At 32.5% G+C, this 13,128-nt stretch overlaps 1 protein-coding gene across 2 annotated transcripts in view; it reads left to right on the top strand.

Moving 5' to 3' along the window:
• The window catches only part of LOC118189880 (pancreatic triacylglycerol lipase-like), a 66,729-nt gene that overhangs the window by 29,980 nt on the left and 23,621 nt on the right, over nt 1–13,128 (top strand). For both annotated transcript variants that reach the window (XM_035360578.2, XM_085807308.1), the window contains one exon: nt 10,138–10,246. In XM_035360578.2, the coding sequence (XP_035216469.2) occupies nt 10,138–10,246 (109 nt within the window). The remainder of the gene's footprint in view (nt 1–10,137; nt 10,247–13,128) is intronic.

Here is a 13,128-nt window from a genome sequence, read left to right as displayed (position 1 = left end):
AACAAGAAAGCAGCACACTATTTGCTAACAAGGCGGAGAAACTAAGAATAATGCCTATATAATAAGATGGATGTTAGTGACAAATAATTCCAGTTTATTTCGTTTGGTTAATTAATATTTTCGTTAGCAAAATTTAACATTATTTATCAAATAAAAACATTTTTCCTATTATATAAGTACATGTGTCATGAGCATTATATAAAATGTATGTGACAGGGATTAATGTTTAAATGACGCAGTTAAAAAACATTTGCTATTTTTCGGAGGCAGAGATATTCGCGGCTTATCCATTCACCCTATCGAAATAAAATTTCAGATATTGTTATTGATCAGCTCACTAAACAACCATAAACGGCGCTGGAAAAATGCTACGTATGGCGAAAACTGCCGGTGTTAAACATTTTCGAAAAGGAGTATTCAAAAGAACGAATTAAAACACAAGAGAGGAGATGAAAAAACAAAAATAATTTAATTTAACAATAATTTAATAATTTAAAATAACGCATTGCATTGCAGAAGGATTCTATATAACTTTATGTTTTATGCCATCTTTGAATTATGGCAAATTTCGTGTATTTGATGTGTACATCTTAGATTTCTGATAATTCAGAAACCCATCAAAAATTGAGTGATGCCAAGATATCGTGGTCGCTACAAAACTGCCAAGTTGCAGGAGATGATTCTATCTCGAAAGTGATATTGCAGCACTTGCCGAGCACGGGTGGCGATGTGTGGAGGAGCACCATCTTGCATCTGCTCAGTGTCTTTAACGTCATTTCGCTGCTATAATTCATTTTTGGCATACTTTGTCATCATATATCTTGCAGTTTGTTACTGTGCTTCTGTTTTTTTTTCTTTTGTTTGTTTTCCCATGTGATGTTTTACGAATTCAATATGTGAGGAATTTTTCATTTTTTTATTTTTTATTTTTTTCATTTTTTTTATTTGATTTCGCATTATTATTAGCACTTTTTGCTGCTATCAGTGAGCAAATGGATTAGGTTTTGAACTGATTTTTTACTTTATATATGTTCATTATATAAATATAAATATATATATATAATATATATTTTATAGAGAAAGACAGAAAGAGATATAGATATAGAACATACAGGGTGATCTTTTTTAAAGTGACAGTGTTTGAAGAGCCCTGTAGCGCGATCGAATAGCCGAAATGGCACCAAACTTGGTATTTACACTAATCAAGACATGGGAAAAAGGATTCCGTGGGAAAAAAAAAAACTAGTTCCAAAAATCGCCGCTAGGGCATTTTGTGGCGCTTCTGTAGCTTACAATAACGAGAATTAGCATAAAACACGGGTATCAAAGAAAAATGCAAATGTTGTGTAATGTAATAGGGGCTATAAAAGCAAGTAGTAGACAGCTCCGACAAATAATCTCAGCTGAAGTAAACGAGCTCTAATGGACATGCCTCTCACGTTACCGGAACGTGTGTTAATGGTGAAGCTGTATTACATGAATCAATGTAATGCATCTGCAGCTCTTCGGGAATTTCGAACCAGAAAATAATTACGAAAGGGGCCTTTATCGCTGAATGGTCTTAAGAAAATGATTAAGAAGTTCGAGGAAACAGGGTCACTGACCATTCGAGCTGGGAGAAGACGTAAACCAGTATCAGAAAATGTAATAACTGATGTGGCAACTGCAATATTCGAAGGATCGCAGGGAACCATTGCTGGTACTAGTATCGCCCGGGGTGTAGCTCGACAATTGAACATGAATTATTCCATGGTATGGAGAGTTTTGCGGCACGTTATTGGATTTTACCCCTACAAAATCAGCCGCTTGCACGAACTAAAACCAAGTGATTATGATAAGCAAGTGACATTCGCTCTGTCTTTTTTGGCAGGGTAGAAATTGATGATGCTTTCCCATGGCACATTCTGTGGGGAGATGAGTGCCATTTTTATCTCAATGGGTCCGTAAACATACAAAATAGCCGAATTTGGGCTTCTGAGCAGCCCTATACCGTGCACGAAATCCCATTAAATTCCCCAAAAGTCAATGTATGGTGTGGTTTCACAGCCAAATTCGTAATTGGGACATTCTTTTTTGAGATTGAGACCATTACTCCGACAGAACCCCAAACGTGCACCATAAATGCAGAAAGGTACCATGAAATGCTGCAAACGTTTGTTATTCCACAACTTCAGCAAAGAAACCGTCTCCAACAAACAATCTTTATGCAGATGTTGCTCCGCCACACATTAGTAACAAGGTAAAGCATCTGTTGCGCCAAAACTTCACCAATGATAGCGTCATAAGTCGCAGTTTTCCAGTTGCATGTCTGCCTCGTTGCCCTGATCTCACGCCATGCGATTTTTGGCTCTGGGATTATTTGAAATCTCAAGTTAATGTTGGTGGAGTATCAAATTTGTCTATTCTAAAGGACAACATACCAAAGACAGGGCGAAATATTCCTCGTGATATGTTACATATGGCTGTGGAGAACGTTGTGCACAGAATGCACGGTGTTATTTCTGAGAACGTTGCTCACATTGAATGTGGTCTAATTCCTCACCGGGGAAGTTAATGTAGTAAATAAACATTAATAATTTAACTGTACGATTTTATGTCTTGATTAGTCTAAATACCAAGTTTGGAGGCCATTTCGGCTATTAGATCGCATTACAGGGCGCTCCAAACACTGTCACTTTAAAAAAGATCACCCTGTATATATATATATATAATATACATATAATAATTTATAATAAAAAAACTTTCCATATACCATCTTCAAAGAATATATATATATATATATTCTAAACATATTTAGTTTCTTGATGTAAAAAAAAGTCAACTCTCCTAAATTTCCTTATCAAGAAACTATTCTTGAAATTTTCTTGGTCTTTAACTTCTGGTTTAATTCGGGAAAAGTTCAGTTGCTATTTTCTGAAATGCAAATCTAGGCTATAATGGTGCTTAGATATCTAAATATTTTCTGAAAGTAAGAACTGTATAACCTTTTCCAAGAGATGCGTAAAGCTTACTGTCGTAATTTTATTTCTCAAATTTCCGTAGCATTTCAGCTGCATTTTATATACCCTGCAAATGGAGAAAGTCAAGGCATTTCTTTTGTCAGCAGTTGGGAGCTTATATTGGGATGGAAATCTGAATCTGGTACATCAGCCTTTCTCTATCAGTTTTCTTCTTTCTCTCGAACTCTTCCTACTTCTTTCTACAGATTTAGTTTCTCTTTGTCACTGTTCCTTTTTCCTCGATTTTCTGACATGCTTCTACATTTCAATTACAATCTATTCTTATACTTTTATTTCATTTCAAATGTTTTCAACTTGCGCTTACATTTACCGAAATTTATATAGTGTACTTCAAAATACTGTTGATCTCACCTGCTATACTGATCTTTCTCTTTTAAATACTTCTTGTCCAATTTCTATTTTGTCTTAGTTCCCATCATGTATTTAATAAATCGTCTAATTTCTCCCCTTCTTCAGATTTCTGGCTGAAATAAATAGAAAATTAATTCTACTATCTAGATTTTCAGTTAATACTATAATTAATTGAAAATTAATTCTAGCATTGCATCTTTCTTTTTAACTTGGTCTTACAGACTTTAACTATATAACAGGAACTAAACCTAAAGAATACTCATAGTTCGCAGAATATTAAATTAATTAAATTCAAGATTTAATTTCAGTCAAGAAATCAGAACAACACGACAAAAATTTAAATCATATTCTCATAGATAAATAAACTTTATTTAATAGTAAACATACCAAGACTAATAACATATTTTCATGCAATTTTCAACGCACAACGTAATTACGTAAAACTATTAGACGAAAACAGCAAGGGGCTCTAAAAACAAAAGTGACTTTCAGAATGAAAAACTTAAGTTAACAGTTAAGAGAATTCTAGGATAATGTTGAATAACCTAAAAAATTTCATATAGTAGGTAATATTGAACTTAGTGCGTACGGATGTACTTACACGATGTTCAATGTTAAAATATGATATTCTTCCTGTATCCAATTTTTTTTTTTTGTAATAATTGAATTTATCAATAATTTTGTATTTTGAATACTTTTAAATTAATGCAGCATGCGGTTTTACTATTAACACACGAAGCCTATTGCTCCAGCTGCATAGGCAGCACAATAAATATTGCTCATTTACCATATTTGAACTTGTAGAGACATTATGTATTTTTTGGAAGCAGGCAAGATAAAAAATATCCAACGCCTTCACCGAGAACCGAACCACGGACCTCTGAAATACACGCCCAGCGTGCACACCACTACACCACTAAGGCATTCCAAGAAGGCGGGAGAAATACCTTATATACTCCCCCTTTTAAAGAGCGACTGAAATTTTCAGGGGACCCAATCACCGAATCCTGGGTGAGAAGAATCATCATCCAACACCCCTTTAGTTCGAGCGCCACTGTAGAGACATTAGGTATTTTTGGAAGCAGGAGAAATGAAAAACTTGCAACGCCTTCGCCGGGTATCGAACCATGGACCTCTGGAATACGCGCCCAGCGTGCAGACCACGACACCAAGAAGTCGGAAGAAATACCTTATAAACTAATATTTGATACTTGGCACTTAACTTGTTTAAACAGCTCACGGATTTGACACGATTTGGAACCAATGTTTAGAACTATTGGGTTGGTTAATACTAATCTTTTCTCAGTAACGGCAAAAGTTATCACAGATTCTGGAAAATTTTACATTAATATAAAAAGAGGAAAGTAGCCTAAATCATGATTGGAGTTTCATCTCTAGTACGTATTGCAAAATATATGTCAGATAATCCGGCACGCTCGGGACACTTTAACAATTGCAGATTATCAAATATGGCAGGTTATTGGACTTAATAATGCTGTGGAAATGATTTTATAGTTGTTATTTAACATATTACAAAAATGAAAAATTTAAAACAAAATTGCATTGCATTAATCCTACAGATGTTTTTAAAGCATCGGAGCACATTAGAAAATAAGAGCAAAATTTAGTATTCTCTTAAATCAATTGTGTTTTGAAACCCACTGCATAAGATTAATGTTTACTTCCTTCATGAACTCAGCATTCATTATTTTTCAAATGCTACAGTGATTACCCTATGCTGTAGTGGCTAATTAGCTTTTTTAAAATTTTGAGCAGTGAATTGTTAGAATGAACACTGTAAGGTATTTTATAATTATTAACCGGTTTTTATCATTTAAACCTTTACAGTAACTTGGTCTTTCCGTAATCTTCATCAGGACGCAAATTAGATGGCAGAGTATTTATTTAAGTCACAAATCAAATCAGATAGTATCAAATAAGATAATAGAGTATTTCAGAGTTCTGAATGTTTTAGATGTAGGTTTTTGGCAGAATCGCCTGCAATTTACGTTCTATCACCCAGCATTAAAATATTGAACCAGCTTACTTAGGTTAGTTTGTACAGTCTTCGATTAAGATTCCATAAATTTGAAATTCCAACTTTGTTACTTTAAAATTTCTGGAAGTGGCAGAATTTACTTGGCACAAGTTGTGCTTTCTATTCGTTTCAAGATTTAATAAAAAGGGTTATTTACATCCTTCTTAAGACTTCTCAACTATATTTTAGACGAGCGATAACTCCGTCTAAGGGGTCAGAAGGAATCTGATTCAGTTCTGTACAGCTAGGGGACCATATAACATTCTCATTCGTATTCAGTACTTCAGACTGGCTGATAATAGGACCATCAGTACTTTTACCTTCTTGAAAAGAACTATACTTCCTGACATTAAGCAACAATTTTTGTTAAAATCCTGTAAAAGTAGGCTCTTCATATTTTTTCACAAGCAGCAGCAATAGTAAAGATTGCATTTGTATGAACCGAGCCTAAAATTCCTCGATATTGCCAATATAATTCAGTCAAATGTGCACAAAGAATAACATTATTTGTACTTAAAAGTATCGCGTCATTCCTATGACACACTTTCAATGCATTCATACTCCACGAAAGTCGGGGATAAGCGTGGCGGATTATCAGAAATGTTGAACCACTGGTTACCGGATTTTCGGTCTTTTTGCGTGCCATTATAAATCGTTACAATTTTCTATCATTTTCCATAGCATTGTAACTGTTATATTCCGAAAATGTACATACCTCATTTAAAGGTCTGTATTGTTCGAGTTAATAATGTATTTCGCATCCATACACGATGAATTATAACTAAGCTTAAATTAATTTCAGTTACGTTGAGCTAAAATAATTTAAAAGGCTAATGGTAATAAAAATTTAAAAATGTAATTTGTAAGTATTTTTAATAAAACATGCATATTATTTCCTTGTAGAATTTGAATAAACACGAAAAGATTAAAAGGAAAATACCGAATATTAATTTATAAAACTTGTATCCAATAATATAACAGTGAGAAAATAATGCGTACAAACATCACTCATTTTGTTTTTCGACTTCTAATGAAAACATGCATATTCATGAGATTTCTGTAAAAAGCATTGTTCGAAATGATTTTCTCTTAATAAACGATATTCTACAAGACTTCTATTCAAACAGATTTTGCATCTTCGGTACTTGCAGGATTTATACATAAAGATATTTTCAGTTTGAAGATCAAATACGATATCGTATAATTAGGGTAAGAATTTTATTGTAGAAAAAGGGAAGTATTCACGCTGAGGTAACTAGATAAATAACTGAAATTTGACAAAACATTCTCATCCTGATACTTACGCTAAAAATAACGCAGAAAATTTTTCGGCTTAAATTTAGCTAACATTCCCCTCACATTCACATAAAAAAATAATTCTGTCAGATATAAAGAGGTTTTCAAATAATTAGTAGGTAATCAAGTAATTAAAGAAGCATTGTATTATACATATTTTTAATGGAAACTTATTTCTAGAGGATTCAGTTTCTGGCAATGTAATTAATATTGTTTAGATACGTTATATTTTGCGAACATAGAGCTCCTTTGTAAAATATTAAAACATTTTTAAATTTATAAAAATGATCTTTCGGCATAAAAGCTGTTCATTGATACCGAGAGGCAATAGAGTACGACTTTATGTAGCTTTAAGAAACTGCTCTTCTATTATTATGGAAATCTAGACAAATCTGAGCGGTATTATGAGGTTTAAATTTTCTGACTTGGATTTTGCAGTACTTTGATGTGTGCTTTTCGAGTTATTTCTCATGGCAGGTAGTGATATTAAAATTGTTTAAGTATGAAATAAAAATCGAAAAATGTTTTTTAACTTTAACAACGATTAAATAATTTCTGAAATTCTCGATTTTACTTGGCATCCTAACAGAAACTTAATATTCGTGACATCTTAGGCAGCATATAAAATTCTCGAAAATAATCTTAGAAATACAGGCTGAAATAAAGTTGTTACCTACTCATAATATAAAACTTGAAGAAATTTTTCACAATAACAAATTACGAGTAGCTTGTTACACAGGAATTTAAAAGAATGATTCACTTATTTCACATATTCTATAAGAGATGCTTTAAAGTGGGATTAGTATTACCAATAAAATTAAATGCAAAACTTTCTAATAATTAATGTACTAGAACTTTATGATATTTTAGAAATTTTTTCAGTGGCTTCTTTCAAAATTTTTTACAGCCAGGAAAGCATTCTAAAACTTAGTAAATAAAATATACCCTCAGAAAAATTTATTTTTATATACACTTAATGCAACCTCTGGAAGTGGCAATTCTTAAAAAGGATATCATTTTTGTTAGGAATACATTGAGTGTAAAGTATCTAAAATGGAATTGAATTTCTGAAGTATGTTTATGTCTTCAAAGAAACTAGTCCTGCCTGGTAGACTTTACGGTCTTTGAAGTGTCAATTTGTTTCAGTAAGTTGAGTTTATGTACTGTTTCGAAATCTACCGAAGGGAAGCGATACATATAGGAAATATATTGTGTCTTTATTATGAATATGAACCTGGCAATATTTCAAAGCCAGTAGCTCCACTTTCCTTTCCATTTTCTATTAACTCTTCAGTTATACATGTATGTAAATGTGAGCAACAGCGCTTGAAGTAAAAGGTATTCGTGCAATCTTCATTTTACAGACAGTAAAGAACGGTTTTCAAAATGGAAATTTTTGGTTCAGGCCATCTTTTAACCCCCCTTCCAGAATGAAGATTAAATGCATCATAAGCAGAATAAAGACACACTTATTTTATATATCTTCTTAAAAACAATATTTACCTAGCATTTGCACAGTAGTTTTATAAACGATATAAACTTGTAAAATTGTAAATATATAATAATATATCGCTTGCGTAAGCAGTTATCGCATGCTATAAGGATAACCTGTAGAGTCATTAGTTTATTTCGAAGCAGAAAAAATTGTTTAATTTTTATACCCTTGCCGGGACTCAAACTCCGGATCTTCCGACTGCCAGTCGGGCGTGCTTTATATTACACCACGAAGTCAAGTGGGAAAAAGAGAGAAACCCTTAAAACTTTTATTTCAGTAAAACAAGTCAACTACTATCTGCCTTGAGAGAAAATCTTTTATACGAAAATTTGACTTTGAGATATGTAATGCATGAAACAATAACCATTGAGTCAAATCATTCGAACTGGAATCGAACATAAGACGCAATAATTTTTCAGTAATATTATCCTAAATTTATTTTACTGTTGAAAGATCATAGTATAAAAATGTTTAGTTTAATTTAAGTTTTAAATGTGTAAGAGTTAAATGTGATCTGCACATTTGAGAATATATAATTTTGTTCCTATTTTGCTCTTATTGACCATCATCTATTTCTGTATTGTTCCGTTGATTATCAAATTTGCTGACAGGGGAATAAAATTTTTAGAAACAGGGATTTGATTATTCAAGTATCAAAATTTTTTAGAAACAGGGATTTGATTTGATTATTTTATGGGCAATAGGTATCTAATAATGTCGCACTCTGTGTTGTGTCTCTGATTTTTGTTTTGTAACAGCTCCATTTGTGGTGACATTTCCATTTTAAGTCATGCCTTTATCACGGATGTGAGATGATAACATGAGACATGTTTTCGTCTGGTGAGGCATGATTTATGAGAAGAAACGTAGTTTCGTCACAATGAACACGTCTGTAGCACAATTTATTGAATATGGGCCCTAAAATTTTGCATCTATTTATCAAATTTCTTTTGCACCTTTCGAAAACTCGTGTCGGCAAATAATCAAACACTTCTGTTCCTTTAATCAAACACTGACATTGAAATCTATCAAGATACTGTCTAAATGTTCTCTGCTTATTGTAGGAAAATGAACAGCATTCTTGGCATGATGGTGCGACATGTCATGCATCAGACTCCTCAATAAGAATTCTGGAGTAGTACTTTGGCAACAGAATCATATCTAAAGCCCTTCAAATTATCCAAGTCTTACCATTTTAGACAACATTTTGTGTAAGTAATTAAAACAAACTATGTATAAAAACGTCTTGGAAAAAGCTGAAAGTGAACATCATTGTTGCTATCCAGAATACAGGTAAAAGGCTTCGTAAGGTTGCCAGAACATGTGTGGGCAAAAGCACTAAATTGGTGAAGAGTATTTCGAACATATGCTCGAAGCAAGATACGTAAGATAGAAATATTAAGTATATATATATGTATATATAGATAGATATAGATATACTTAATATTTCTATGAGGGATTCAATTTTAAATTGAATGCTTTATACAGAACATAGTTCGAAATCAACGTTTCTGTAAATGTCTCATGTAAGATGGATTTATTGCATGAGAAGGTATCCCTTTCAGTTCCCTAAGCATTGAAATTTCCTGCATTCAGAATCCCATCTGAACATCCAAAATTTCTTCTTTTTTAAATGAATTGCGTCTTCACTTAAGTTTTCAAACACACTACAATTTTTTCATTCAGTATAAATGAACAATTACTTAATTACTAACTAATGATGAAAACAAATACAGAGACTTCTATAGCAAAAATGAATTTTCACCTATCCGCTGTGAATTTCGAACGACCATCGTGGTGTGATCAACTCAGTGGCCGCTGAACCGGTACTCGATTGTAGTTATAGATTCAATGAATTATTGTTATATTTAACACTGTAATGACAACTATTAACTGACTATGAATGTTTGACTAAAATTTCTTTTATAATTCCTCAGAAATATGCTGGAATAAAACGAGAAAACTGTCATATAATTGGACATAGTCTGGGTGCACACATTGCTGGTTACGTTGGAGACCGGCTGAAACGACTCGGCAGAATTACAGGTGAGAAAGTAATACCCTTTTTTAAGAAATAATAGTTACAAAAATATTCAAACAATAAAAATATTTATTGCATATTAATCGATGTAAAAGTACTTCCAGACGAGCGTAATTCTGTACCGCTTTCAAATGAATTAATTTGACGCATATAATATAAAAGTTTTTAATTATTTGTATGTCACCAAACTGTTTCGATAGAATGTCATGATTTTTTAACAGCGTACTCCTTCGGGACGCGTAAGCATTACGTAAGTTACAATGCTTCCCACAGCCAGTTTCAGCTTTCTGAGTACATAAACGATATCAGTTCGCTCGACTTTTATCCACAAACGTGATCATTACATGATCATCATGATCTTGATGATTGATACTGCTGCCCACACTGTAACGAAAAATATTCTGAAACAAGTTTGGCACGAATTTGATACTACTTCTATGTGCTCTCAAAGTGAAAGTCTTTTCTTTATTAAGTTCGCATCTTCAAGACTTACTACTCAAAGCTCATTAGTTAAATTTATATGTTGCCAGCCGGAAATTATAGCTTAGGTTAACTATAATATATGCTCTGTATTCTTTGCACTCATTTTCTGTTTCAGTTTCATTCAAAAGTCTTTCTAAGGTCTGACCATTGTGCAGGCATTCACAATTATCTGGTTTTTTAAAAAAAACATCTGTTTTTCTGCTTTTTCAAGGTCACAAGAGCCTTTGGGGTCCTAAAAGATGAAATCGGTATTTCAGAACATAAGAAAAATAAAGGAAATATTTCCATCTTAACAAATGTTTCGGCATCTTTCTTTGCACATACAAATATTTCCAGCTCAAGCGCTGCGTGAGCTGGGATGCAAACCAGAATCATAAGAATAGAAGTACACTTTGCTCTCTGAACACTACAGGACTCAGAATGTCTTGTTTCATCCGTTCTGAAAATACATCACTCCTTTGTTTGGTTGTCGAAGAGATTGTTATTTGACCACTTAAGAGGCCGTTATGCCATTTTTACACAGTCAATCTTTTATTATCGTGTGCTCACTGTACATGCTTAGACGTCGGTTTCTTATCAATTTTTTGTACGGATTTATTTGCTCGTATATCTTTCTCTTTGCTTTTGCTAGGTACAACCCCCCTGAAAACAGTAAGTGTAACTGCTGTTTGCTTCTCATTTCTTACAACTAAGCACTCTTTCAAGCTCAGCCGAGTAAGGCTGCAAATCGTTTTGCGGGGTAGTTTTCTTTAGTCTTCCCTTCTTCAAGGGTTTTACCTGCCTTTTCTTCTCATTTCAAACGATTAACTCACTTGCTGGCAATGAAATGACGTCAATTACTTTATAGTAATTACAGACAGGAAATTCTTTCATTTTGGAGAATAATTATATCAGAAAGTATTTTTCAAGCTCTCAACTTTGAAATGATAATCAAACAACACCCATCATTTACATCCACTGAAACTGGATAACAGAGGGCATTCTAGCGAATTAAGGTAACACGTATAAATCTTTGTTGATCTTAGTGTCCCTGTAAAGTCTCCTTCCCCCCTTTTCATAGCTTTCAAGTAGAGTACGGTATTTTAAACCCAAAAATCGTTTTAAATTTCTTACCAAATTCGTTTTGAAATGAGATGCTTTTTATTACTGTTATATTTTTCCTTTAACTTTACATTAAATACCAATAATTATTTTTCAAAATGCAATAGATGTATAATTCTGGGCCAATTTAGCACCAAAACAAGAGAAAAGAATTCAATTATGCTTTTGTTTGGTTAAATTTGCTTAAGTAAATATTAAAATTAGCTTATGCGCACATTCAAAATAAAGGATTGGAAACTAAATTGGAAACTAGGCAAAAACACTAAGCGCCTTATAAAAATGAATAAGTCTATTAACAAGTTTTCCTTTCAGCAAATTAGACTTGCACCAAATTACGGAACGCAACTCCTGATCTCCTTTAAGCTTAGCTAATTAAAGAGAATTTTCTTTAATCTTCCTTAAGCTGTTTAATTATTGCGACTTTTATAAAAGTTCTCGTTGCAAACTTTTGTGCTTTAGAATGAAACCTAGGGAAACATTGAATAATAAGCTCGATCTCCCAGCCCATCTTTACGAATAGTGAAAATTTTCCAACTTAATTATCTGCTCAGTTTCTCTCAAATTTGCATTAAATTTTATCTAACAGACTTCAAATATCTGTTAGATTACAGTTCTTTTTTTAAGCATGTAGACAAAGTATGTTTATAGATTTTTGTCTTAAATTTTTATAAAACTTAAAGGCAATACTGTTCTTAAAACTCTTACATAACTCATTTTCAGGAATGTTATTTCAGCTTTTAACAAAATTAACCTCATTTAAAGCCCCCCAACCTTATATTTTGTCAGCCACTAGATTTCAGTGCACATATTGAGCTTATTTAAAGTATTTCAATTAAAATTTGTGTTGCTTTATAAACAAAGTCATGAGCTCAGGATTTTAAATAAGCAAATGAATTAGATTTTCTTTCAACTTAAGATAAAAAGTGTTTCAAATACTACAGCTTAAAATTTATGATAACATCAAAATGAATACATAATTTACATCTGGACACAAAGAAATAATTTTAAGTCTTTTAAGGTTTGATTCTAAATCAAAAAAGCTAAACATTTAGCCATTTATTTATCATCGCTGATTCTGACACAAAGGTAATGAATAGTTTCAGTAACGAAGAACGCCTGTTCAATGACAAATATGAGAAAAATATTTATAAGTGGCCATTTTAATTTAGAGACAAATCTAATTTGAACGACTTCTTGAAAATCAGCGGTTTTACGTAGAAATGAATATATTACAATATAAGCTTTTATAGGTAAGTTTATATATTATTGCAAAAGTTTTTATAGGTTCTATGTTTTTTTTTAA

The sequence above is a fragment of the Stegodyphus dumicola genome, chromosome X1, assembly GCF_044657685.1.
Source record: "Stegodyphus dumicola isolate Sdum_Otavi_A_Nest chromosome X1, ASM4465768v1".
Lineage (NCBI taxonomy): Eukaryota > Metazoa > Arthropoda > Arachnida > Araneae > Eresidae > Stegodyphus > Stegodyphus dumicola.
Note: the sequence above shows the minus strand (reverse complement) of the source record. Positions and strands in the feature narration are given on the sequence as shown.